The 27,515-nt window shown below is 46.0% G+C and overlaps 2 protein-coding genes across 12 annotated transcripts in view; one reads left to right on the top strand and one right to left on the bottom strand.

Annotated features, from left to right (window-relative positions):
• IKZF4 (IKAROS family zinc finger 4) overlaps positions 1 to 27,515 on the bottom strand; it is an 87,919-nt gene that overhangs the window by 665 nt on the left and 59,739 nt on the right. For 5 of the 10 annotated variants that reach the window (XM_082212544.1, XM_082212543.1, XM_082212542.1 and 2 more), the window contains exons 6-8: positions 25,019 to 25,168; positions 23,840 to 24,010; positions 19,418 to 22,171 (exon numbers count right to left, since the gene is read on the bottom strand). In XM_082212544.1, the coding sequence (XP_082068670.1) occupies positions 21,423 to 22,171; positions 23,840 to 24,010; positions 25,019 to 25,168 (1,070 nt within the window). In that variant the 3' untranslated portion in view covers positions 19,418 to 21,422. Of the gene's footprint in view, positions 1 to 4,010; positions 4,324 to 13,057; positions 13,130 to 13,151; positions 13,375 to 15,364; positions 15,424 to 19,417; positions 22,172 to 23,839; positions 24,011 to 25,018; positions 25,169 to 27,515 lie in introns of those variants that run through there. The other 5 variants (XR_014216735.1, XM_082212538.1, XM_082212539.1 and 2 more) reach the window with 5 other exon arrangements.
• On the top strand, positions 1,092 to 11,293 carry LOC309526435 (uncharacterized protein). 2 transcript variants are annotated; one of them, XM_082212532.1, is made up of 4 exons: positions 1,092 to 1,206; positions 4,752 to 5,759; positions 7,878 to 8,004; positions 9,728 to 11,293. In XM_082212532.1, the coding sequence occupies exons 2-4, from the start codon at positions 5,055 to 5,057 to the stop codon at positions 10,729 to 10,731; spliced, it is 1,836 nt and encodes a 611-aa protein (XP_082068658.1). In that variant the 5' UTR covers positions 1,092 to 1,206; positions 4,752 to 5,054; the 3' UTR covers positions 10,732 to 11,293. The 2 variants fall into 2 exon arrangements, with proteins under 2 accessions (XP_082068658.1, XP_082068657.1); XM_082212531.1 differs by lacking the exon at positions 1,092 to 1,206 and adding an exon at positions 1,561 to 1,714.

The raw sequence follows: 27,515 nt of genomic DNA, 5'->3' as shown, positions 1-27,515 counted from the left end.
AGTTTCAATAGATTCATTTCATGTCTTTGTTTGGCTCCAAGTCATAAATTATCAAAATGTTAACAACTCAATCCTGTGTGTCCACTCATAAGCAAGCACCATTGAGTTCAATGGGACCAACTCCCAGGTACGTGTTTGTTATGTGTGTGTAAAAATGCATCACTCGGAATCAGTCTCACATACTTCTAAGCAGACATGTTTAAGATTACATTGTCACTGATAATAAATGAAACCATCTGCATGTGTTTGAGACCTAGTTCTAAAATATCGATAGAACAAGGCCAGCAAAAGTAAAATTACACATTTAATAAACTATATCCCTGGTTTTTAGTGCTCCATATTTAAGATAATCCAGTTAAGGTCTTACAATTCGTCCTTAAAATATACTGGTTCAAACTTTGGTGAATCTCTCAGGAAAGGAAATCCTACAGTTGCGGAGCAGCCAAACAGAGGCGGTGGGAACAGCTTACTGTTCCTGTGATAATAATTTTGCAAATCAACACAGAATTATTAAGATGGCATTTTCAGTTGATCCTAGCTTGAGGGGTAGCATTATAAGAAAAGAAAAGAGATTAGCTAAGGTATACAAGGGGGGGGGGGGGATTCCAAGCAGTTTTGAACGTTTTCAGGTCAAAATTCAGACCCTGAATTCCCCTCTTAAAGTAACAGAAAGCCAATGCTGATGTTTCCCTAAAATGTGTGATTTCCATCCTCTACACACCATAGATTACTTTGCCATCCTTGTCCTCTCTATAAAGTCTGATCACTCCCTAAAACATTATTTCCGGAGCAGCACCACAGCCTGTCGGTAAGCTAGTTAGGACTTACAGTGTGATTAAAATTTATGGTTTTGAGTCAACAAACAAGTGACAGTACTGAAACCCCCTTTTAAGATTGCAAGCCTCCCTTGGTGGCCACTTTCAGACCACTTACAGAATGTCCTGGGGAGGCTGAAAACACACTCGATTCCAGCTACTGTGTCCCCATTTCCACGTGGAGAAATTTAAAGCAGGTCTCGAGAGCAGCACGCTCAGCCACAGATGTCAGAAGATGCGACTGCGTTGAAAATCCGTTGCTCAACAACCTCGGAAGAGCAACTGATTCTGTTACTTTTGGAATGGTTGTGGAATCAGGCACGGCACGGTGCGTGATTTATTGAAACGCTGTGCAGTGCAGGAAGGGAACACGGCGCCTCTCTCCGTTAAGGTAGCGCCAGAAAAGAGACCATTGGTGGGGTGTTGGTTTTTTGGGGGGAGGGCGCAACTGGAACCAAACGACTTTAAACCTTGCAAGCCCCACGATCTCGCTTTATGCAGTGCCAGGGAACTTCGCCTTTGCCAAGAGAGAAAAGTCAAAACTCAACTGCTCCAAACACCTCATAACGCAAACACCCCTCTAAGGCCGAGACGCGTCAAGAGTTAAATTGACTGGCAGGCCGATCCTCAAACCAGTTAAACAGGAGCCCTTGGATTTAAGCCGGCTTAGTCCTATTGAGTGAGAGCTAAGCCCTGGAGAGGCCCAGGAAGCCGAGAGGCGGCGGCGGGGGGGGGGGAGAGATGCAATAGCCCAGGCGCCATCCTGCTCCGCCCTGGATTAAAAAACCTCGGGATTTGAATTTTATTAAGGGGTGTGCAAGGGGGGTGGGGGTGGGATTGTGTCTGCAGGGCTCGAGATCCTCAGGGGTCCGCGCGGAGGAAAAGAGCTGTGGGGAGCGGTGAGTTTCAGGGGCATCTGGGGCAAAGGGGGAAGAGCCGACGCGGCTGCAGGAGAGGGAGAAAATGGGGTGGGGGGGGAGAGAATCAGGCGGAGCCGAAGTGCAAAATCCGGGGGGGGGGGAGAGAGGGGAGGGCTGGCAAAGGAGGCAGCTGGAGGGGGGCTGATTCCTTTCCACGGATCTCTGCAGATCTGCGTGGAAAGCTTTGCAGGAGCGGGGGGGGGGGCGGACACACACACACACACACTCGTCTCGCCTCTTTGTGGAGTTGGGAAACGACGGCCGTGGTCTGTGCAAGCATTGGGGGGGGGGGGTGCGCTTCTGTAGGGCCTGCTCCATGGAGCTGCTTCTCTCTCTCTCTCTCTCTCTCTCTCCCTTTGTCCAGGGTCGAGGCGTCCGCCCCCAACCGGCTGCACCGAGTCCCCCCCCCCCTGCTTCATGGATGCCATGCCTTAAATGCAATGCTGCTGTTGCTGCTACTACTAATAATAAAAAAGTGGGGAGGGGAGGCGGGGGGGAGGGGAGCCATGGTGGGGTTAACTTAATTCCGTTAAAAAAAGAGAGACACAAAAGGAGACAATCCGGAGTTTTGTGTTTTGCTCGCTTGTTCGCCGAGTGGGAGGGAACGGAAGGGACCTTCTTTCTGCTGAATGGTTGCATTCAGGGGAAACTCCCTCCAACGGGAAAGGCAGGATTCCCCCCAAATGGGGTTTCTTACACCAGATCCGACCCCCCCCCCGCGCGCGCTTTGCTTACGAAACACCCCTTTCTTTAGGGCCAGTGGCCGCACCGGGCGCAAAATCTGGGGGAGGGGGCGCGCTCGCACTCGCAGCTCTCTGCCCCCTGCTAAAATCCACGGGTTAGGGGGCGCAAATTACTTGCCTTGCCCCGGGTGCTGACAACCCACGCTACGCCACTGTTTAGGACTCCCCTATTTCCAGCCACTCACTGAAGGAAGAGAGTCCCAGCAGACTTTGCTAGTTTAATTGGGGTGGGCCAGGAAGGGGCAATAGGATCCGTGCACACCCCATTCTCACGCGCTTGTAGGGCAGGGCTTGAGGTGGAGAGTGGGTTTTGTTTTTGAATTGGGGAGGGGGAGCCCCAGTGGATCCCGCTGCCTGATGGTGGTGGGGAGGGCGAGCTCTGCAGAAACGTATTTAACTCCTGAGCCGATTAAGGAATCTGCATGCCCAGCCTGCTTTTGGTCCCTGAGACAATAACACCTCTGTTTTCCCCCCTTCTGCTCCATTCCTACTCTCTGGGCTACTCTGCGTCTCATAAGAACTAAAAACAGCCGCCCTGCGACAGAAATAATTCAGGCAGCACCCCTTGATCCCTGGATGGGAGAGGGATAAACTGTGTCCCAGCACAACCATCCAGGGAATTGGGTATATCTAATGTGACTCTCGGAGGCTGAGTGAAAACATTAAGAATGATTTCACCACATGTGTGTAGTTGTAATAAACTGGGTAGCAAAGATGTCCATCTGCGCATGAATTTGGCAGACACTTGATGCCATGTGTTGCTCCCAGAGAATAACATGTATTTTTTGTATATAAAAATAAATCCAACAGATTGGATCTTAACCTGAAACTGTTCTTAACCTGAAGCACCACTTTAGCTAATGGGGCCTCCCGCTGCCGCTGCGTCGCCGCAGCACAATTTCTGTTCTCATCCTGATGCAAAGTTCTTAATCTGAAGCACTATTTCTGGGTTAGCGGAGTCTGTAACCTGAAGCGTATGTAACCCGAGGTACCACTGTACTTAACCTGAGGTACCACTATATATAATTTTTTACCCAAGTTTCCCCTTCAAAGACTCAGACTGCAGACACACCATCCATTTAAAGCACATTAGCAACAACACCCCAAACCCTGGGTACTGTAGTTTGTTAAAGATGCTGGGAATTGTCGCTCTGTGAGGGGTAAAGCTCGTACCCTCCAACATTTCTCTGATGAAAATAAGGATGTCCTACTATACCTTCCAACATTTTTTCCAATGAAAATAGGAACGTCCTAAGGAAAAGTAGGACATTCCAGGATCAAATCAGAAACTGGGACGGCTTCTGTAAATCTGGGACGGTCCCTGAAAAATGGGGACACTTGGAGGGTCTACAAGCTACAGTTCCCAGGGTCCTTTCCTGAGGAGGGGGAATGCTTTAGACGTAGGTTGTGTATGAAGCATCACGCCCAAGCTAGGCTTCATATGAACCTGGAACACACCACAACTTCAGCTATGAAATGTGTTTTAAGTGCCAGAAATCTGCTTAACCTGTGAAAGAATTATTAAATAATACCTGCGGGAATGCAGGAAGCTGCCTATTTGTCCATCTAACCCAGTATTGCTTGCTCTGACTGGCAGCAGCTCTCCAGGGCCTCAGGCAGAAGGAAGTCGTTCTCATGGTCTTGCTCCATCATCCTTTTATCTGGCGACTGAATCTGGGGGTCTTCTGCAAGCAAAATGCTCTGTGTCACTGGGCTGCGACAGAGCAGGGCTTTTAGGCATGGCGAGGGATGATGGAAGTTGCAGTCCAACAACACCTAGACGGCGCCTGATTTAAGCCCTTGATTTTGCTATGCTCAAAATATCCTCCCCTTCTGCCAGCCAGTCTGTCAAGAGAAACCACTGGTTGTTATTTCTCAGGCTAACTTCATATTGCAGGATTCTTTTAGGGCAGGGACAGAAACAAACAGCCCTAGGTACACTGTCCTAAGCAACCTGGAGGACAGATGTGAGCCACAATTGTTAATAATAAGAATAAGAATAATAAGCCACCCGTTTACTGGGTTGTTCCAGCCACTCTGGGCAGCTCCCAACAAAAAAACAGTAAAAGCACAATACAACATCACACAAAAAACCCTTTCCTGAACAGGGCTGCCTTCTTTTTAAAAACCACATAGCTATTTAAGTGTTTGACATCTTCTGGGAGGGCGTTCCACTATCTAAAAGGGCCCTCTACCCGGTTCTCTGTAACCTCTCTTCTTGCAATGAGGGAACCCCCAGATTAATTTTAATTATTTTTTTCTCTCTTTCTCAGGAACAAGCTCCAAGTATCTGAACAAGAACTCGGGCCTTGTCCGCGACCCTGCTGTTCAAACTCACAAGCACTGTCAGGAGGGTATATACCTTCACAAGGGTATATGGTGCAGAAAACAGGAAAAAATAAATAAGAGTAGGAGAGGATTCCAAGTGTAAGAGTAGGCGAAGGGGTGGGCAGCTGAGAGGGTGGGGATAAATCTGTCTCCAGAAAGGTAAAATGGCTGAATAGTTGCAGGATGCGGCAGCTGTGGGTCTCCGGGTTCAGGAAAGGTTTGACAAGACGACGAGGCCAGTAGGGAAAATGGAGAAACAGGACCCGGCAGGCCCAAGGCCAGCAGAGAGCTTGGACGGAGCAGGAAGAGAGAGCTTTGCCATCCGTCCGGGAGCCATCGAGGAGCTACCTTGCTGGGCAATGCCACGCCAGGAGGGCAGCATCCCTCAGCACTTGCACACCCAGTGGCAGGATTTCCTGAAGACCATGCAGTCCCCTCACGCAAGATGGGGGAACCCCCCGTTGCCAGAGCTGACCTCCTGGGACGACCTGGTTGCTTTCGAGAGGGTCTTTGGCGCCTGCCAGTGGCCCAGGGGAGATGCTCTGACCCGGCTGGTGCCGGCCTTCAGCGCGGAAGCCCACCAGGCGCTGAGCAGCCTGGCCTCCAGAGACAAGATGGACTACGGGAAGGTGAAGGCCGCTTTCCTGCAAGGGAACTCCACCGGCACGGAGATCCATCGCCAGCGCTTCCGGCAGTTCTGCTACCAGGAGGCTGAGGGGCCTCGGGAGGTTTGCGGCCGGCTGAGGGAGCTCTGCAACTGCTGGCTGGAGCCGGAGAGCCGGACGAAGGAGCAGATCGTGGAGCTGCTGATCCTGGAGCAGTTCCTGACCATCCTGCCTCAGGAAATCCAAAGTCAGGTTCGGGATCGGAGCCCAGAGACCTGCGCCCAAGCAGTGGCCCTGGCGGAAGGCTTCCTTCTGAGGCAGCAGGAAGGCGAGGAGCAGGAAGAGCAGGTGAGGGAAGCAGCAAAGCCAGAAACAGGGTAAAAAGGGCAGGCCAGTGGTTCTCAAACTTTTTTCCTCTGGCCACACTTTTAGAATAAAAACTTGCTCGTGCCACCACCAGATTTTTTACAGGTTGGAAAACAGGATCTCCTAGCAGCGCTCAATATATAACATAAAAGGGAAGGTAAAGGGACCCCTGACCATTAGGTCCAGTCGTGGCCGACTCTGGGGTTGCGGCGCTCATCTCACTTTATTGGCCGAGGGAGCCGGCGTACAGCTTCGGGGTCATGTGGCCAGCATGACTAAGCCGCTTCTGGCGAACCAGAGCAGCGCACGGAAATGCCGTTTACCTTCCTGCTGGAGCGGTACCTATTCATCTACTTGCACTTTGATGTGCTTTTGAACTGTTAGGTTGGCAGGAGCAGGGACTGACCAATGGGAGCTCACCCTGTTGCAGGGATTCGAACCGCTGACCTTCTGATTGGCAAGCCCTAGGCTCTGTGGTTTAACCCACAGTGCCACCCGCGTCCCAATATATAACATAGAACACAACTATTCAATAAATAATAATAGTTGTGTTCTATGTCAATATATAACATAAAACACAACTATTATTATTTATTGAATTTATATACCACCCTATACCTGGGGGTCTCGGGGCGGTTCACAGAATAAAATCGAGATATAAAATAACAGAATACATACAGTGGTACCTCGGGTTACAGACACTTCAGGTTACAGATGCTTCAGATTACAGATTCCGCTAACCCAGAAATATTACCTTGGGTTAAGAACTTTGCTTTAAGATAAGAACAGAAATTGTGCTCCGGCAGTGTAGCGGCGGCAGCAGCAGCAGCGGGAGGCCCCATTAGCTAAAGTGGTGCTTCAGGTTAAGAACAGTTTCAGGTTAAGAACAGACCTCCAGAACGAATTAAGTTCTTAACCTGAGGTACCACTGTATATAAAAACAACAACTCAATAGCTCCCCCCCCCCCAGTAACATTTGAAAAGGGTATAGGATGTCAATCAGATCAACCAAAGGCCTGGTTAAAAAGGAATGTTTTTGCCTGGCGCCTAAAGGTGTACAGTGGTACCTAAGGTTACGTACGCTTCAAGTTACATACGCTTCAGGTTACAGACTCCGCTAACCCAGAAATAGTGCTTCAGGTTAAGAACTTTGCTTCAGGATGAGAACAGAAATTGTGCAGCGGCAGCGCAACAGCAGCAGGAGGCCCCATTAGCTAAAGTGGTGCTTCAGGTTAAGAACAGTTTCAGGTTAAGAACAGTTTCAGGTTAAGAACAGACCTCCGGAATGAATTAAGTACTTAACCTGAGGTACCACTGTATAATAAAGGAGCCAGGCGAACTTCTCTGGGGAAAGCGTTCCACAGACGGGGAGCCACTGCAGAGAAGGCCCGTTCTCGTGTTGCTACCCTCCGGACCTCTTGAGGAGGCGGCACACGAAGATGTTGATCTTTGTAAGATGACCATGGGACATCCAGGAAGTATAAAACAATGCAGCCATGTAAGAATGTGGATCATTCCCAAAATGTAATTATAAATGACCATGTTACATATGTACCTTAAGTAGGTAAACAAACTCAACGAGAGGTGTGAGCTTACGGTATCGCTTGGTGCTTTTGAAAAGATATCTGTGCATATTCGGCAAAAAAAATATTTTGATACTATACTGTTTACTGCACTGAAATGTTTAAATGTTTCTTAGATTGTCCTTGAATCTTTCCACCACACTTGGCAGCCTCTCTTCCCACACCCTTTGAGAACCACTGTTTCTTTCTCTGTCCCCCCCTCTCTCTTTTTCTCTTTCTGCATGAAACCAAATGCCACTGCTGGGGTGTCATGTGGCTGGGCTTGTGGCTGCTGTCACGATGAGTTCCTGCACTTCAAAATTCACCGCTGCCCTACTGCATTTAACCCAGTCCTGTCCATCTGGACTGGCAGGACGTTTCCTACCCCCTTTTTCATGATCTCACACACAGGTTGTTTTGAACTCTGCTGTCCATTGAATGGGTATGCTAGGAATCGAGGTTTTCCTATGTGCAAAGAACACCCTCTACTGCTGGGCTGCCAGCCACTTTGTGAGCAGGACTTTCAATGCTGTTTCAGGGGCACGAGCCGTTCCGAGAGATGGCTGTGGATTTTTCTGAAGCACAGAGAGCTCCACTGGATGCCAGGCAGAGGCAACTTGACAGGGAGGTCAGGAAGCAAGATAACGGCGGCACCAGCCTAGTGGGTAAGACTCCCTCTGGTACAATTGGTGTTGAGTCTTACATGCTCTTGGTGCCCACTGAAAATGTGCTTCTTCGCCTAGAGTGGAATTCCATTTTCCTCTCTTCCATTTGTTCTGTCTGCACAATCATTTCAGCCCTCCAGACGGAACGATACCCCCTTTCCTCCCTCCCTCCCTCAATATGCTGTTCTGCAGATTCTCTGGACCCTCCCTAAGCCAATTTGAAGAGGGGGTGCATGGGGGAAGGAGATTAGTTGACACCATGGCACAGGGGCAAGTGGGGCTGGTTAAATGTATCCCACTCCTAGGGTGGATCTTCACTCATGGTTTTTAATGTTAAGGAATAATAATAATAATAATAATAATAATAATAATAATAATAATAATAATTTATTATTTATACCCTACCCATCTGGATGGATTTCCCCAGCCACTCTGGGTGGCTTCCAGCAAAATACAGTGGTACCTCGGGTTACATACGCTTCAGGTTACATAATCTTCAGGTTACAGACTCCGCTAACCCAGAAATATTACCTCGGGTTAAGAACTTTGCTTCAGGATAAGAACAGAAACTGCACAGCGGCGCCGTAGCGGCAGCAGGAGGCCCCATTACCTAAAGTGGTGCTTCAGGTTAAGAACAGTTTCAGGTTAAGAATAGACCTCAAGTATGAATTAAGTTCTTAACCCAAGGTACCACTGTATTAAAAGACAATAATTCATCAAATATTAAAAACTTCCCTAAACAGGGCTGCCTTCAGATGTCTTCTAAACGTCAGATAGTTGTTTATTTCCTTAACATCTGGTGGGAAGGCGTTCCACAGGGCGGGCGCCACTACCGAGAAGGCCCTCTGCCTGGTTCCCTATAACCTCACTTCTCGCAGGGAGGGAACCGCCAGAAGGCCCTCGGAGCTGGACCTCAGTGTCCGGGCAGAACGATGGGGGTTGAGACACTCCTTCAGGTATACTGGGCCGAGGCCATTTAGGGCTTTAAAGGTCAGCACCAACACTTTGAATTGTGTTTGGAAATGTATTGGGATCCAATGTAGGTCTTTCAGGACCGGTGTTATGTGGTCTCGGCGGAAGAGTTAAGGAATGGTTTTCATAACTTAGAAGGACACATTACATTCTACTTTTAACATTCATAATGTGCTATTAAAATGGGTGCTGAAGAGCAACCAGGAACCAGCAGTAGGGAAGCAGCATTTTTACAGAGAAAACAAGGAAAGGAATGTTTTTAATTTACAAGTATGCCCTGTGACGTTTTAGAACGATATACAGTGGTACCTCAGGTTACAGATGCTTCAGGTTACAGATGCCTCAGAGGCTGCTACTTCTCCTTCCCTAATCATTGGGCTAGCCCTATACAGTGGTACCTCGGGTTACAGACGCTTCATGTTACAGACGCTTCAGGTTACAGACTCCACTAACCCAGAAATAGTACCTCGGGTTAAGAACTTTGCTTCAGGATGAGAACTGAAATTGCATGGCAGCAGCGGGAGGCCCCATTAGCTAAAGTGGTACCTCAGGTTAAGAACAGTTTCAGGTTAAGAACAGACCTCCAGGACAAATTAAGTTCTTAACCCGAGGCACCACTGTATCTAATATCGTTCTAATAACGTTGAAAAGGTCGGTGTAGATCCAGCCCTAGGTTTTTTTGGCCCCATCTTCCTCCCACCTTTGCAATGGCCCACGGCCCAACATTGTCATTTGCCTCCTCACCCTCCAGGCACCACTAACACAGCCAGCAGAACCGAGGAGCAATTTGAACACCAGGGATCCAGGAGGGAAGACGTAGAGGAAGAGGCGGCAGCGCCCGCAGCCCCAGAGGGAGCCCAAAGGAAAGAGAAATCCCACCTCTGCATCGAATGTGGCAAGAGCTTCACCCGCCCCTCGGACCTGGCCAAGCACCTGAACGTCCACACAGGAGAAAAGCCCTACCTGTGCGTCGAGTGCGGGAAGAGCTTCAGCCAGCTCTCACACCTTACGAGACACCAGAAAATCCACTCGGGAGAGAAGCCCCACATCTGCTCCGAGTGCGGGGACACCTTCAGCCAGCGAGCGTACCTTGTCAGTCACCAGAGGAGCCATTCGGGAGAGCAGCCCTACCGCTGCTCCTACTGCCAGAAATGCTTCAGCCACCAGTCGGCCCTGAAGATCCACGAACGGAACCACATGGGGCAAAAGCCCTACGCCTGCGCCGACTGCGGGAAACGCTTCGTCTCCTCTTCCTCCCTCACCACCCACCGGAGGATCCACACGGGGGAGAAGCCCCACGCCTGCAGCGTGTGCGGGAAGCGGTTCATCCAGCACTCGAACCTCGTCTCCCACCAGCGGACGCACTCGGGGGAGAAGCCCTTCTCCTGCAAAGTGTGTGGCCGGAGGTTCGCCTACCCTTCCGACCTCACCAGGCACCAAAAGATCCACACGGGAGAGAAGCCCTACCCGTGCGACGAGTGCGAGAGGCGCTTCACCAGGCTCTCGGACCTGATCACGCACCAGAGGATCCATACGGGGGAGAAGCCCTACCGCTGCATGGAGTGCGGGCGGAGGTTCAGGCAGAGGGGGGTGCTGGTGAAACACCAGAAGTGCCATTCGAAAGAGAACCCGAGAGGAGGCGAGTCGGCGGAGTCTCAGCCCGGCGGCGAGTTCAAACTCTGCGAGATCAAGCAAGAGAAAGAAGAACTGGAGAGCCTGGCAGAATCCGGTTTGATTCCCTCTCCCAGCTCCTGATGCTCACCATCACTCTCTTACGCCGCTGCACTAGAGGGAGGAACGATCTCGTAGGCTACCCAGAAGGGTTTTCACTGTGCTTTTATTTCTTTTCTTTTCTTTTTTTTAGTTAACTAGTTCCCCTTCTTTTGGTGTTGGCTAAAACAGGTTCCAAGAGCAGCTATCCATTGCCATCTGCCGCTTGGCCTGTGAACAGATGTTGGGAACCGGGGTGGAGTGTGTGCATTTTGTGGATGGGGAGAAAGGACGCAAGGAATCCGCCTCACCCTCTCCCGCTTCACACGGCTGAATGGCCTGCTGTCACGGTGACCTTTGGAAGAAGCGGAGGCGAGGTGGAACGCTCTGTGTACAGCAGTCAAATACACCTCTCTAAAGCAGCTGGCCTGTCTGTGTTTTAGCTAGATGCAAAAGGGACGGCAGGAAAATAGGATTTCCTCTCTGCTACCTTGAGGGAGAAGCTGGATGCAGTGGTCTACTTTGTACGTCTCCAAAGGGACAATGGCATCTTCAACGCCAGACATTGTTGCTGGGCTGGGCTGGAAGTGAATGCAGCTGCCGGGGGGGGGGGGGGAATGAAGCCAGGGGCTGGGGAAAGGAGTCGGGACCATAGCTGTCAACTTTTCCCTTTTCTTGCAAGGAATCCTATTCAAATTAAGGGAATTTCCCTTAAAAAAATGGGAAACGTTGACAGCTATGGTCAGGACACCACAAGACCAATGGTTGTGGGGGGTGGGAATTGTATGTGTGAGGTGCGCAGCAATAATAATGGCACGGCCAGGTAAGCTTCCTTGAATTGGAGCAATGGTGGCTCCATCTTCTCCACATCCCTAGGCATTTGTGCAAAACCCAGCGGGCTGTCAAACAAGACAGGACTGCAGACAGTAACCTGCTTTTCATTCCTGCTCTTGCCACACACCCCTCCCCCTGATTGCACCCAGACAATATGAGCTGGTCCTGCTCAGTTAATGATATAAGAAGTGGCTTAAAAAAACCCAACTCTGGTCATTGGTAGTGCCCAATCTGGCTTGCTGCAACCTGAAATCGCAGGTGGTAGGGATTGAACCCAGGACTTTATTCCACGCAAGTCATGGGCTCTGCCACCGATTTATGGGCTCTGAGCTCTGCTGGCTACAGATTAGACCTTTTTTTTTAAAATGCCCTGTGGCAAGCAGGCAGTCCCAGATCAATTGCCAAAATCTCTCGTTTTAATGTAAGCCACTTTGGGAGCCTCTGTGGCTGAAGAGCGGTGCACAATGCTCTAAATAAATACAAATAAAATATACGCATTGCCCTCTGCTACCCGGCTCATTAGCAGATCTGCAAATCTGAAGTAGACAACAGATTAATATATACCTCCCCATCTCAGTGTTATAGAAGGAGAAGGAATGCATGGGGCTGTACACTGGAGGAGAGGGGCAGGGCCTACAGTAACTAAACTTGTCTTGTGAACACTGAGATCCTGGAGCAAACAGAGCAATAGGATTTGCTTGGCTTCTGTTCATTCATCCTGAGACTTTAAATAGGGAGATTCGGTGATGGGAAAAGTGTGTCCTGAGAAATTGCCTCTGTTGAAGGCCTCAGAGCCCTGCCAGGAGAAAAAGTTAGCAACCTGCTGTATTCAAGTGGTTGGCCTCTTAAAACTATTCTTGTTAGCATCACCATTTGAATGGAACTATTTGGGTTTCTCCTGACAGCAGGATAGAGATTAGGTTAGAGTAACTGTTTGTTGTTCCAAAGCTGAAGGGTATTTGTAGAATGAATTCACCCAAAACCTCGGAAAGGAACCGGCAAAATTACGTATGTTAAAAGAACTTTAGACAGGGACTGTGTGTACTTTATGATTCTGCAGAGGTTTGGGAATAAACATGTGGTGGACCTCACCTTTTAATCTGAAAGGTTTTTGACTTTCATAGCTGAGAAAATAAGCTTGAAAATTATGCAGATAGGAGGGAGAGCTCTGAGCCAAATGCGTAGTCACCAGGAGACAAATAACTGGTGCCTTAAGAGAACAATCCAAACTGTGTCTACTCAGGAATAAATCCTACTGAATTCAATTGGACTTACTCCTAGGTAAGGGGTTTAGGATTGCGACCAACTCTCCCCATGGTTGAACAAGCAGAACGGTGAAAATGTATGCCGATTTATAGACACCACAGAGTTTATGTTTTCTTGGCATGGGACTTGGGTTTCCCCAGTACAGTTCCCACAGCCCTACTTTTATGGAACTTCTGATATATAGAAATACTTTCAAATGCGGATGATTTTAATAAATAGAATCCTAAAAATTACTCTGAGCCATTTTTAAAACATTTGAGTTTGTACTCACGCGTGGCAGTTGTAAACCGTGTGTCTCACTCATATTAGGCATCTTGGGAACCTCTGTTCCTTTTTCAGTGTCCTGAGGTAAAGAAACAGATTATCTTGCTGATGTGGTTTCAAGGCAGCGACATATAAATACGGTAGTTTGAAGTGTTTGGATTTTTTTAAAAAACACCACTCCAGCCAAGTATGTTTTTACAGCTTCTTTCTTCGTTAATTAGGTAGTAGCGCTCTTCATATTCAGTGTTAGGGATGTAATTGATTACTTCCAGAGATTTTCTTCCTCAACACTAGTGCATCACATAGGGAACCTGCGGCCTTGACCTAATTGAACGTGAATGGGGAGAAGGAATAAAAGATAAAAGGTGGGAAGCAGAGAGAGAGATATATTCTTCCTTTGCTGCATCTATTAAAACTTAAGTTTGCTTAATTCTGAGAACTTGATTGTTTGCCTTGTCTTGGGCGTTCAAGACCAGGCTCACAAGAGGGTGGGCAGCCATGGAAGCGTCCCCCAACTATAGGATGGAGGATTCACAGAAGGGATAGCTTGAAAGGCTTTTTGCCCAGTTTTAACAGGATACTTGATTTAAAGAATTTGGTATATTAGGATAAGCTCCGAATTGCACATAACTTCTCCGTTGGAGGGTATTTGGATGTTTTGAGCGTTAGTTCTTTTTCAAGTCTGTTTTCCCTTCCAGAAAAACAACAACACAGCTTTTCTTTCTTCACTTAAGGAAAATGCCACCTAGGCTAGTAAGTCATTGGGAAGTCACAATATACAACTACCATAGGGAGTTGGGAAGAAGGCTCCCTCTGTCAAGACTCCTAGGTTGGGGGTGGAAATGGGCTTGCACCCTACTTCGTATGAAGTGGTCAATGATGTGTGAATTCTAAGATGGGCTCTATTCCAGTATCCCACACTCCTGTGACCCTTAATGCCTCATGCATTTTTCTGACCACGGTTAGAGTAGTACCAGTTTGGCTGTCAGTCACACCCAGCACTTGGGTTTTCAGCCACTGCCTGAACTGCTACTGTATCAGACACCTGAGTTGGAAACCCAGCTAGATGGGTGGGGTATAAATAAAATTTAATAATAATAATAATAATAATAATAATAATAATAATAATAATATTTCTGTACTCAGTCCTGTGCAAATACTTACAGGACTCAGCTACATTAGTAAAAACAAATTATAAATGCATTATAATACTAGTTGACGCTGTAGAGCTGAAATCGGAACTCTATGAAATTTACCATCGTGAGCTTTAAAACGTCCTCCCCCTCCCCCGGAGAATTTGTATTTATAGTTGTGTAGATGCAGCCACAGTCGGAGAGCATGACGTTGCATCTCAAGGTCACTTTGAATTCACCTTTCTGAAATCAGGTGACAGATATAATAACAGCGACAGCATAAAAAAAGTTAACAAACATGAAGATTAGCAGCTCAGTTTTCAGTGCTGGCTCTCGCTCTATTTAATGGGACAAGCAGAAGGATCCTATGGAAGAGCCTATAAATATAGGTATTTGCTTATACACTATCCTTGTTTCTGTCCAACCATAGACTGGCGACTTGGACTGGCATATATGCTTTAGGTCCTAAAACGGGTTGGCAACCTAAGGCCCATGGGCCACAAGCAGCCCACAGGGGTTGTTTAACCGGTCCACGAGCCGCCCCCGAACCGAGCCACTCGCTTCTGTGGTGCCGGAAATGGCATCTGCGCAGACACCAAAAATCACGGGCGGGCGCACGATCCAGCCCATGGAGGGATCTCCACTGAAGTGACCTGGCCCAGGTGAGGTAAACCTTGCCAACCCCTGTCCTAAAACTTATGAAAATGTCTCTCTTTGAAGCAGAGTTCCTCCATAAAGGAAACTGCAGTGCTAATAATAATAATAATAAATTTTATTTATACCCCGCCCTCCCCAGCCAAGGTCGGGCTCAGGGCGGCTAACAACCAATAAAAAAAACAAGTTGAATGAATACAACTTAAAAACAAGATTAAAAGACAACAGTAAAACATTAAAATGCTGCCTCATCACAGGAGGAGAAAGGAAAAAAGAAAGAGGGGGAGGGAATCAAATTGACTCCAAGCCAAAGGCCAGGTGGAACAACTCTGTCTTAAAGGTTCTGTGGAAAGAAATCGGATCCTGCAGGGCCCTGGTCTCATGAGGCAGAGCGTTCCACCAGGCCGGAGCCAGTGTTGAAAAGGCCCTGCCTCTGGTTGAAGCCAATCTAGCTTCCTTAGGGCCCGGGACCACTAGGGTGTTACTATTTATGGACCTTAAGGTCCTCCGTGGGGCATACCGGGAGGCCGTCTTTGCAGGTAGCAGAAATGCATACATGTATCTTCACGAGCACATCCGCTCATTTCTGATGAAATGAAAGGGAGGGTTGTGCATGTGTGAATGAATCAATCAGCATGGCTTTGTAACAGGGTGCTGATCTAAGAATGGGGAGCCAGCACAAACCTGGCAATAATCCAGTTAGGAAAACAAGAGACCAGGCTGTTAAATTACTCATGTTTATTTATAACAGACCTTCAGCCAGTACAGTACAAAACTTAACAGTAGTATAATCTCCATTACACAAATATGTACTTACAATATATTACAGATACAAAAAAGCTTTTGCAGTAAGAGGTTTTTCTTTTATTTAAAAGTGAGTTTAACCCCACAAAAAAAAAAAAGGGAAAAGAGTGCGACACCAGCAAATCCAATAACAATATACAAATGAAAGCTTGTTAGAAAGAAGAGAAGAATATTGTAGCGGGTTGGGGATATTGCACATCTTTTTGTTCTTCATACATCTGGTTAAAAAATATATAATATTTACACAAGTTAGAGACCTGGAGTTTTACAAAATTTCCAAGATTTGTTTTTTAGGCTCTTCATACAGGTGAAAGCAAAAATAAAACAGAACACTGGTTTTCTTAGAAATTTTAGAGCTTTGTTTCTCTAAAAACAAACCTGTTTCCATTTTCACAAAAGGGGAGAAGCAGGAGGTAAGTTGTGAAGTCTGAAACAGGATTTTTGCTCCCTGATTCATCACAGAAGCAGGTTTAAGAGAGATTCGTACCATTCCACAGTGCAGTAAATATAGTTCAACAGTGATGAGCTGGAGGTCTTCATTTAGCTCAAGAACTACCCAATATTTCTGATTTAAAAAAAACCAAAACCAAAAGAAAACCAAAGAGTTCCTGCAGAGAGCGGTTCTATTCCCACTAAAAACAGGAAGAAAAAGTCTGAACGTGGGCTTTGTATGGAGGCACAAAGGGATATCTTTACTTTTTACAAATAGAAATCAACAGTAACAAATGACCCTCTAGGTGCTTCAATTTACCAGTGTGGCATTAATTGATGCCAAGCACCCAAGGGCCATCTTTGGCTTTCAAGAAGTCGGTACCCAACTATGAAAGCCGATTTTCCTATTAATTTTTTGTTGTTGTTCTTGTCAAAGAATCACACTTGTATCTGGAAAAAACAACAACCTGTAAAAATATCTAACATGAAAGACTGCACTAACGTATTTCCTTCCCAATGTTATATGTCAAGAAGTCAATACATGCCCCCACTTCTTGACAAATGTATCAAGTTGACAAGCATAGCTAGTCGGATTATGTTTTACAGTTTTCACAGCAATATTAGTCTCTGCATTGGAAAAAAAAGAAAGATGCATCTTCCCAGAATTTGGTCTAGGGGAGCTGGAAAGAACTCTAATCTCACATGGAAAAGATGAGAGCATTGAGGATCACTTCTAGAACTGGAAGAATAGATTATTTTAGGGAAACAAACTCCATATTCTTAGCAACTTTCCCTAAGGTGGTGTTTCAGATGCTTTGTACTGTAACTCGCCTTCAGCCCAAATCAAGATGGCTGTGGCTGATGGGAAGTTGTAACCCCCAAAAACATGTGGAAAGGCCCCCGGTTGTGTAACAGCTGCTTTGGGGTGTGTCTCCCCCAAGCTCTATTTTACAGATTGAGATTTATTTAAGTGCCTAGCATGAACTATGCAGCTGATCTACTAAGTGGGGGGAAAGCAGATACAAATTTTGCTCTCTGCTTTATTTCCACTTCTGCTTAAAAGACTGGTCACATAATCAAACAAACAAACACCACGCGTAAGATTTTGCCTATGTCTGGGGAATAAGTGATCTCTTTCAATAGTTGGAGGACTTCGTAAATACCAACTTTTGTTTCACCTCGATTGATGGACCAAATAGTGCTTGCCAATTAAATATAGTGTTGCAAAACACACTGGGAGAAAAGCCTTCAACCCTGCATGTGTGCCACAACCAGAGGTCCAGACAGCCTCATGTACCTAGAGGAAAGTGCTCTTTGTCAGATCCTACAAGAGAGAATCTTCCTATAAATGGAAATGATTCCTGCAAACACCATTCTAGGCCTAGATTCATACTGGGGTGGAGAGGGAGGAACAAAAACATGCACACATTGAGTTTAGGAGTTTGCTTCTCTCATTACTGCTATACACACAGGTCTGCCTGGATTAGAAGATGTGCAAACATCTCAACTCAGAGATTTAATTCTATAACATTTGTGGTTCACGCGACAAATGTTTTAGATCTTTCTCTGAACGCATTTATGTGAAAAGCTAGTTAGCTTTCACAGGATGAATCCTATAAGCAAGATGCAAGAATCATCTAAAATACTGGCGTGTTAGGCGGTTCATGGGAAAAAATGTTGAAAACGCATTCTGGAAGAAGCTTTTTTTTTACTTGCTCATATACACAAAATGGGCCAAAACAGTCACTCAATGACAGGTAAATGTCTTTAAAAGTTGGAAATCAGCTTTGAGGTTTTTTATTAAATGTAATAAATGTGCATTAGATTTCCAACATCCTGCTTTCACAAGTCTTTAGATAAGCCTTTCCTGAGAACCCAAATGTGTGTTTTAAAAAATAGCTAAGAAGCAGCTTTAAGATATGCTCTCACAGATTTCCAGGGGCACAAATGGAACACCTTGAGTTCATTCATTCAACACAATTATCTTATCAAAACTGCTTGTGTTAATCTGACTCAAACCTTCATGTTTGCAAGATTTGTAGTGGACAAATCCTAACTTTTAAAGCAGTATGAAGTCAAAACATTCAAAAATACAATGTATAATAGCTGGATCATAAGACGTCTTCCAGTCACATGAGAAACCCCGTAACAATTCCCAGTACAGAAGTGTCATCCCCAGAATCACCACTGGGCAGTTTCATTCAAATAATATAATTTAATGAGCATCCAAGTCTTGGGAATTATTGAGGGGGGAACTATGCCTTCTGAACTGATTCTTCGGTTTAACAATCACAAAAAGTGCTGAATACTGTACACCAATAGGAGATATGAGTGCTTTAAAAAAATCAAAATCCTTTATCCAAGGGGCCTAAGGAATAACAGGGAGGGAGGGGAAAGTACAATCCTCATTGAAAAGACAGGAAGTGGACTCTCAAGTCCCTATAGCAATTTGGCAAAGTCTCCCAGCAGGTTCCATTCGTATTGCACAATAGTAATATTAATGACAATAATTTTAATATTCTATTCCCTCTGCTTGAAGCCACAAAATACACATCTGCCGGAACCAGCTCAAAATGCCTTCTGAACCTGTAAGATACAATTCGTATGCTGAACCCAAGTGACAAGGCAGAAGGGGAAAGTGACTTTGTACCAGAAAAGTTAAGAGCTTTAGAAAGTGTGGCAGAACAGTGGAGTGCAACTATTCAGTGGCGTAGCGTGGGGGGTGCAGGGGGGGGCCGGCCGCACCGGGCACAACATCTGGGGGTTAGGGGGCGCAAATCCATGGGTTAGGGGGTGCAAATTACTTGCCTTGCCCCGGGTGCTGACAACCCACGCTACGCCACTGCAACTATTTGAAGGAAGGTTCTCACCTTCCCATCTTCTAGAGGAATCCCCCGGAATATCTCATTTGTCAAGGCCTTTCCAGTTAAGCAAATCTGTCCGGCCTTGCAAGGGGTGGCGACAGCTCGGAAAATTTAGCATTTCACATCTCAAAAAAGAAGTCTAATAACAAAAGGGCAAAACCGAACAAAACGTTGCAACTTGAGGTGTTTCTATAAGTAGAAAAAGAACAGCCTTTGGTTTATCCCACAAGGAAGCAGTTTGCTGAGCTGCTGTTGAGCAAGTTATTTTTTATGCATCATGGGCATTTATCTAAAACCACAAGCCTTCTCCCCTTGCTGTGTCCTAAGACTAGAGATACAATTTTACCCTTACCTCCCATCTCTTTCTCTCAGGCAAGGTGCTTCTAGCAGGTCAAGGTGCTGAGACGAAGGACAACACCTTGCAGAAAGGCAAACTGCCCCAGTTATGCTGCCTCAAAGCCCAAGCCTTTACATTTGGAGATTACACTCTTAAAAGCAAGGATAAACAGAATTTCTGCTTGGGCTGGTAGGAATGACTGCATAAGCCTGACGTGGAGTAACAAATCCTGCCTACAGTCCACTAACAGAAACGCATCTTCAACCAAACTACAGAATTAGAGGTTTCAGCCCTTCATGGTGATCAAGGCTTTAAGACACTAAAGTACACAAAGCAAGGTTTTTTCGGCGGGATCTGCATTGCAGAACACCAATGGCCCTCTTTGGCACCACTGATCACGTACCTGTGAGAAAATGGGAGACTCTGGCTACTGTGTAGATATTGGGCAGACAGGTTACCAGAAGTTACTCTCTACACGATTTTGTCCATGCCACTGTATGCTTTTACGTAGCTGTACAAGACAAGGAACTTCCACCTTCACGGCTGCTGCTGTCAAGAGTTTGCTAATAGAGTCCCAAAAAAACCCCATATGCTTTCTGAACACGGATCACTAAGGTTTTTGACTGATCTGTGCAAAAACAAGGCAGCCCTTCCTGCTGGGAAAGGAGTCAAACCCCAAGCTACTTTGTGATAACCAATTCCTGGGCAACTGACTGGAGAGAGGCAGAAGTCAGGCACCAGAACAACAGCAAGAAGTGACAAGGCTTCAGCACCCGACTCTAGTAGTTGCAAGGGAGGTTACTAAAAGCCACAGAGGCTTTTGCTATCTTGTTTCCTGCCTTCCACTGAAAGTCCCTTGATTGTGTCTCCTAGGAATCACATCCAACAGGATCATATTTATTTATTCACCCTACGGAAGTTGCATGCTTTTGGAGAGAGAAGTCAGTGACATACACTCACCTAAGGGTTGAGGCTCACACCTTCTAAAACTTCCACTAAAAAAAAAAAATTGACTCTTTAAGAGCCGGCAGAAGGAAGCTCAGAGGACGTTAGCTCAAGCAACCCTCCTGGAGAGAAGGTCACGCTGAACAACACGGACATCAAGCAAATCCTTTTGAAGGAGGGCATCCCAGATTCCTAACAGCTGGGATGCAGAACACGCCCTTGAACCAGGCAGCGCTAAGGTTCCTTCCTTGCATCCTGGGGGGAAAAAAAAAGGATTTGCTTTCCTAATGCTGATCTTCAATTGAGCTTGCAAAAGCAGCACCCTGGCAAACTTTGTACACAAACGCTTGCCACCTTCCTTCAGACTAGTTGGTGCTGCAGCTCCTTCATTTTCACCAGATGCAGAATTCGCCACCTTTTCTGTGCCCCGAAAGAAGAGACACAAAGCTGTCATAAAGCAGAAGCATAGAGGTATAGAGTTCATGGGACCACAGAGTTCCTAGTAGGATACCTTCCTATGCTGTGTTTCACAGACACCCAAAAAAGAGGGAACATGCGGTTCTTCCTGACATCACCATCTAAGCGTAACTCAAATCGTGGCTTTCCTAGCCCCTTTGAAAGGGGGAAGTTCTACAAGAGTATATTAGCACCTGATCTGAGGTTCTTAATGTCTAACATGGTGGCTTGACAAGACATACCTGAACTGAAATTCACCAAAAGAAGCCCAAAGAAACTTTGAATGGAGGAGGAAGGAGGGACAGACAGACATGAAAGACACTAATATCTTGCTGATGTGCACCAGAGGTGTGTGTCGTGTCCCTCAAAATGGAGGAAGCCCCTGGCAAAACGACATAAAGAAAAGGCTTACATGACAACAAAATAGCGAAATGAAATTAATAAATAACAACTATGAGTGGAAGAGAATCAAAAGCACAAGAGAACTTTAAAATCAATAAACAGTATTTAAATAACACAGCGTAGAAAAGGCAAATGTTATGAGCTCCTCCCCATCTCAAGTTTCTTGGATTTTTTTTTTTAAGTTAGGGTTTTTATTTTATTTTTTTAGAACATTTCTCTTTTTTAGCCAAAGTCAGTGCAACGGAGTACAAAAGAAATGAACGGCTCCATACCCGGCGAGGATGGAGCACGAGAGATGGGGAGGGAGATTTGGGAAGGTGGGGAGAGAGGGGAAAGAGTTTAGGACTAGCCGACTTTATGCTCCCCTCTCACTATGTGGGAGGAGAACTCGTACCGGTCTTGGCTGTGATAGCCGCAGATGTTGCATTCGAAAGGGTCTCTGAAGCCGTGGCAGCCCATGTGGATAGTGAACATGACGTGGTCCAGGAACAAGATTCGGCAGTGCTCGCATTTGAAGGCTTTTATCTGTTCCCCTTCATCATTCACCACACGCAGGGCTTCTTTGGCTGAGCTGGGAGTTGACCGAGTGGTGGTGGGAATGATGCCCTCTTGTACTTTCGGGTCCTCTTTGGCGTAGGCCGGACTCTGCCGGCTGCTGGTGCAGTTCCCAATGACGGACAGCAGCGGCTGCTGTGAGCCCCTCTCCTCGTGGATGCTCTCAGTGTCTGTGGAATCCTGGCAGCCGTTGCTAGGTGACACCATGCTGGGCTCCCGAGATGCCCGGTACACAATCTGCGTCCCGTCGGGAAGGTCCTCGTGGCCTTCCGCAGCTTCCCGGCTTCCTGCTATTTCCAGCCTGCCCGGGAGGGGCTGAATCTGCGTGTAGACGGAACTGATGACAGGGGTGATCTCGGAGATGCAGTTGGTCGGCGGGATTCTGAGAGGGCGCAAGTGTTCTGCTCCCATGAAGGACAGGGATCCGCCAAAGCTCGTGTCCATGGGATGGTGGGCCGCCACCATCTCCACGTCCTTCTCGAAGCCGGAGCTGACGTCAAATGCCATGTCGGAGAGGCCAAACCGCATCTGCTTCTCTCCTAAGGCAAAGGACGAGAGGTATCAAAAGACAAGTTCCCTCTACAGTCAATACGATGAGCCTGTTAGGGATGGAAGTCAAATAAGAGCACAGCACATGGACAAAAATCCTTGCAAAGAAATCTCTGGATGCAGCTATTGCCACACATGCAGGGCGTTAATTCTTGTACGTAGCCCCCTCTTGTCCCTTTCAAATGCAAAAGGAGAACCTGAGAGACATGACCAACCTGAGCAACTGGCTCTCATGGGTCAGAAAGAGCCAGAGATCCCTCCTTCAAAAGAACCAGAGGGGAGAGAACCTTTAAAAAGTTGAGCAGCTCCTGCAGTTGGGAGGGGGGTCCAGACTGGGTCTTCTATACCACCAGAAAGCTAACCATCCTTGCTGTCTACTCATAAACAGACTAGAAATATTATATCGTAGAGGCTGGGGCTGGGATTAGTCCAGTTTCAGGCCCACAGTGCTCTCTGGCTTATTTTGTATTCTGATCTTACCTTCTGTCAATTTCCCTACCTTTTATTTCTAATAAGGTTTCACAATTTAACCATGTGTGCAATTGCCAACCACAGGATTCTAGAACTCCCACATGTCTAGACAATTGGAATTTACATTGCCGGAAGTTTAGGATCAGAGTTGTAAAGAGACTAGCGTGTCCCACAGAGCTCTGGGAGAGACTCAGGTAACGTGGGCTGCCTTTACATTCAACGTAAGCTACAAGGGAGTGGTCTGGAAAATACAAGGTGTGTTGGTCTCAGGGTTCCTGGTCATAAGGAAGTTGAGGGGGGTCTGCCAGGGAAATGAACAACCTTTCTTTGATCTCCAAGGTTGGATAAAGCAGCCGAAAGCAAGGCTTGCTTTCCTCAGCAAGTTGTGTGTGGCTGAATGGAAGAGTGTAGGATGCGCTGGCTCAGAGCCGGTTTAAAAAGGAATGGGCTTTGGTGCTTTCCTGTTTCCCACCCATCTGGTCTGCAAGAGGGTCCTGGAAGCAACTACCAGATTAAAAGACTCAGCTGGCAGCACTGCAGGGCTGTTGTGCAACAGCTGGGCAAAGAAGTGGGTGCATGAGGCTTTCCTCTTCTCCGCAGCACATAGCTCTGAGTCTGCACTTGACTGGAGGCAAGAAATACTTTATGTAAGAAGCAGGGGGAAGGCTCAATTCGAACTTGCTTCTTGAATTTGTGACTCCATTTTGCACCTATTAGTTGTTTATTACTACTACTACAACAACTATTAGACTTGTCAGTCACATGTTACCTGAAGGTCTCTAACTTACAACACATTCAATAACATGAATACAATTAAATTATACCATGAAAACAGAAGAAAACAACTCCCGCAACAGCCAAATTAATCTAGTGTGTCTACCACCTTGTAGTTTCGTTCAGACTTGAAGCCACACTTTAGACCACACTTGAAGCCAAATCCCACTAACGGCAGCTATTCCAGAGAGCATAAATGGCTGTCAAGTCCCAGTCTAGTGGTAGCTGCCATCTTGCTGCTTGCTGAGAGATGCCCTGCCTAACCACTTTTTTGTTTTTGCAATGCAGCATGGAGAGGGATGATAAAAGCTGGTGGGGCTGCGAATGCAAGATCTGATGGCCCACAGGGAAACACCCAAGACAATAAACAACACAACTGTCGGTGGTCAACAGCTCCGTTGTCCTGCCACTACCTTTAGTCCACTTCCAGGAATCCAGGGGAAGCTCCTTACCCACAAATTTCTGAGGTGTGGAGCGTTTTCGTTTGGTGATGCTGTTTGCCAGTCGGTCAATGAAGGTTGGCCGGTCGGCTGAGGAGTGAAGCATGGAGTCCGGCACCATCTCCAAGTCTCGCATCTCGTCACCTGGCAAGGAAACAAAAGGAGGTGTGACGTTTGGCTCCCTAGAGTGTTTCTGCCTCAACCTTTGGAAGGCCTATATTGTGAAAACAGTAGGTGCTGATGGGTCAGCGATTTGCCAAGGAAGGAAAAGTCACACAGCAAAATCGGCAAGGATGGAACAGACTCCCAATGCTAAATTTAGTCCGTCCAATTTAGATCCTGTTCCCCAGGTCCATGATAACAACTGTATTATTTGTAGCCCACCTACTATTATAACAACAACTTTATTATTTGTACGCCACCTATCTGACTAGGCTGCCCCAGCCATTCTGGGCGGCTTCCAACATATATAAAAACATAATAAAACATTACACGTTAAAAAACTCCCCTATACAGGGCTGCCTTCAGATGTCTTCTAAAGGTTATATAGTTACTCATCTCCTTGACATCTGATGGGAGGGCGTTCCACAGCAGGTGCTACTACCGAGAAGTCCCCCTGCCTAATTCCCTCTACCTTCACTTCTCACAATGAGGGATCTGCCAGAAGGTCCTCAGAGCTGGATCTCAGTGAGCAGCCTGATCACTGAACCCATTTAGACTCTGTCCTTCAAGGCCACAGTTTCTCTGACTACCAGGCCTTACATGTTCTAGACACTAAACTCAAATTTTCACCTGGACTAGATATGGGATTCTAGTCCTCATTACCTAACTAGTGCCTGCTGCTGAAACAGATGGCAGGATGCCTTGTGCTAAGTGATCCATAAATGAAGCAAATAATAACGATGATGGCAAAAGTAACTAAATCTGCATTTAGATGGAAATTCCATGCAGCGGAGGGGAACCACCTCAAAGAGGAAGTACCAGCTAGGGAAGGCATTCTGCATTGCAGACGATTTGGACTGTTCCACCCACACAGACCCTGCTAGCCGGTTTGGATACTTGCAAAAATTGCTGTGCGTAAAGCCATCCTAAGTGACCGACAACACTGCCCCTCAAGCTCACCTGTTCCCAGCCTGGCAGGTCCAGACTTACCTTGCTGGCCAGCCAGCGACTGTGGTTCAGTGTTAAGACTCTGCAGGTAGTTGTGGCAGCGTTCCTTGTGCTCTTCCAACGTGCTTTGCTGCTTGTAGCTGCGGCCGCAATAATTACATTTGTAGGGCTTTCCAACGGTGGGGGAGGAGACTGGAATGGAAAGGGAAACATAAAAGGGTCCGGTAATAAAACTCACATCTTTCTCGAACCACCACAGCAACCTTTGGGTCCGCAAGAACCAGCAAACACTGACAGCCTGCCTGCAGCTGTAGGAATGAAAGGAGACAGGCACAAACAAAAAAACCAGCCACCAACTTTGCAAACGGTTCAGTTGTCTGTCTCTGCAACTGTGCCTGCCTTGAGATGCTAAAGGAAAAGAGGCATCTTTCAAATGATTTCCTGCTGAAAGAGGTCCTCCTCTCGCCAATCGCCATTTCTATGATCATTGCTGCCAAGATCAAATATATGTGGGTTTCCCCCCCAGCTTTCTGGTAAGGGACTTGGATCAGATCCGAACATCCTCATTAGGCCCTAGTCATTGAAGGCACTCCAAAATGGGAGCTTTACGGCAGTAATTCAAGGACGACTGATATAACTGCCCTCATTCTGTTCTTCCCCCTTTACATATCTGAATGTTACTATTTAGGGAGTAAGGGGGCTTTAGCAGAGCATCAGGAGTCCTCACTGATGGATCAATTGGAAATCATTGCTAAAAGAAGTGTTACCCCCCCACCAGAAAAAAAGCAAAGAGGACGTAATTGTCAAGAGTCTGAATTAGAAGCCAGACCAGTGCCTGATTTTATAATGAAATAAGCTAATGGCGAGATTGTTATATGCACAGAGATGGAAAGATACAACCTGACCCACTATAGAGGAATGGCTGATAAAACTATTGGACTTGGCTAAGATGGCAAAGTTAATGCGTTAATGCGTTTAAATTACTGAAATAATAAATAAAAGCCCATAGGAAGTTTCCAATCCTTAATAAAACTTCCTATGGGCTTTTTGCATGAAAGAGAAAGTGAACATGTAATATTTGGATTTGAAGATTGAAAAAAAATTCATCAGTAGAATGGCTGGATGTTAATGAGTGAATACTATATTTAGCTGCAGGACAGAGAATTGGAAGTCTTTTTATCTTTCCTTATCCTTTTCTCTTTTGCGTTCTCTTCATTTTTCTTTTCTTTTTTTCTGCCTCTGTTGTTTTTTAGATTAAGTATCTGTTTGATTTCAATGTATTATAAAAACATATGAACTTTTATATATCTTTTATATATGTTTATATCTATTTTATAACAGGTATGAATTTTTTTATATTTTTGAGTAAGTATCAATAAATATATTAACAAGAAAACACCTGGAAACCACCTCTAATCTTGGTGATTGTAGTACTCAATGGTGAAGGGAAAATAAAGACATTTATAACAATAGAAATCTATATTAATTTAAAAATTTTTTTTTAAAAAAATTTTAGAGACCAAGTTTGTTCTTGGTATGAGCTTTGCATGCACACGAAAGCTCATACCAAGAACAAACTTAGTTGGTCTCTAAGGTGCTACTGGACAATTTTTTAATTTTTAAAAATATATTTCTACTGCGTCAGACTAACACGGCTATCTACCTGAATTTATAACAATGTATCACTGAATATACTCAAGCTAGCTATTTTTCTTCTTCACATGGTGTACTCTGAAAACCATGTTCCAGAGCTAAATCTTCATGAATGCTGTAACAAGACAGACTTGCAAGTTTATTTTAGGCTTGGAGCAAGCTAGCAAATGTAATTAATTTATACGCTGCCTTTCTATAAGACATTGCCAAAGCAGTTATTTTGCTTAACATTCTCCTGGTGTGTGAGCCTTCTTTGCCAATTGACAGACACACATTTGCAATAATGTCAAAATCTATACTAGCTACAATACCTTTATTAGGCTAATCAAAATGCCACATTGCTCTTGTTGGTTTAATAAAGGTTTTGCCTTGATATGAATTTTGGATTTTCTTCCTATGGGCCATGCTTTTAGTTTTCTCTTTGCAATGCTGTTTATCTTTTCATGGACTCCCCACTCCAGCCAAACGACAATTTGTGCAATTGTAGCAGCCACCAGATACCATTCACAGCGCCCATGCAACACAGGCGCAACAGCTCTGGCGCATGAAGCCACTAGCGGGCAACATTTTGTGCAATTGAAAAAAAAAACACCTGATTTGGTGAAATGGAGCAATGTTTCAGCCTTTGGCAAGTTTCCCCAATAAGAAAAGTCTGGGCAAGAGGCAGTACCTACTTGCTGGAAATTCTTCACATTGAACCCCTGCACATAAGCGATAAAACTTTTTGGAAGGCTGGCATGTTATATAATAATAATAATAATAATAATAATAATAATAATAATAATAATAAAACAACAACAACAACAACAATTTATCATGTATACCCCACCCATCTGGGAGGGTTCCCCCAGCCACTCTGGTGGCTCCCAACAGAATATTAAAAACA

The sequence above is a fragment of the Podarcis vaucheri genome, assembly GCF_965113315.1.
Source record: "Podarcis vaucheri genome assembly, chromosome: 2".
NCBI lineage: Eukaryota > Metazoa > Chordata > Lepidosauria > Squamata > Lacertidae > Podarcis > Podarcis vaucheri.
The sequence above is the reverse complement of the archived record's forward strand: the minus strand, read 5'-3'. Positions and strand labels throughout refer to the sequence as shown.

Excerpts from the sequence above, each read along its gene's own strand:
- LOC309526435 (XM_082212532.1), top strand. The coding sequence starts at position 5,055 with ATGGAGAAACAGGACCCGGCAGGCCCAAGGCCAGCAGAGAGCTTGGAC. Across the intron at positions 5,760-7,877 it reads GCGAGGAGCAGGAAGAGCAG|GGGCACGAGCCGTTCCGAGA; the intron begins GTGAGGGAAGCA and ends ATGCTGTTTCAG. Across the intron at positions 8,005-9,727 it reads CGGCGGCACCAGCCTAGTGG|GCACCACTAACACAGCCAGC; the intron begins GTAAGACTCCCT and ends CTCACCCTCCAG.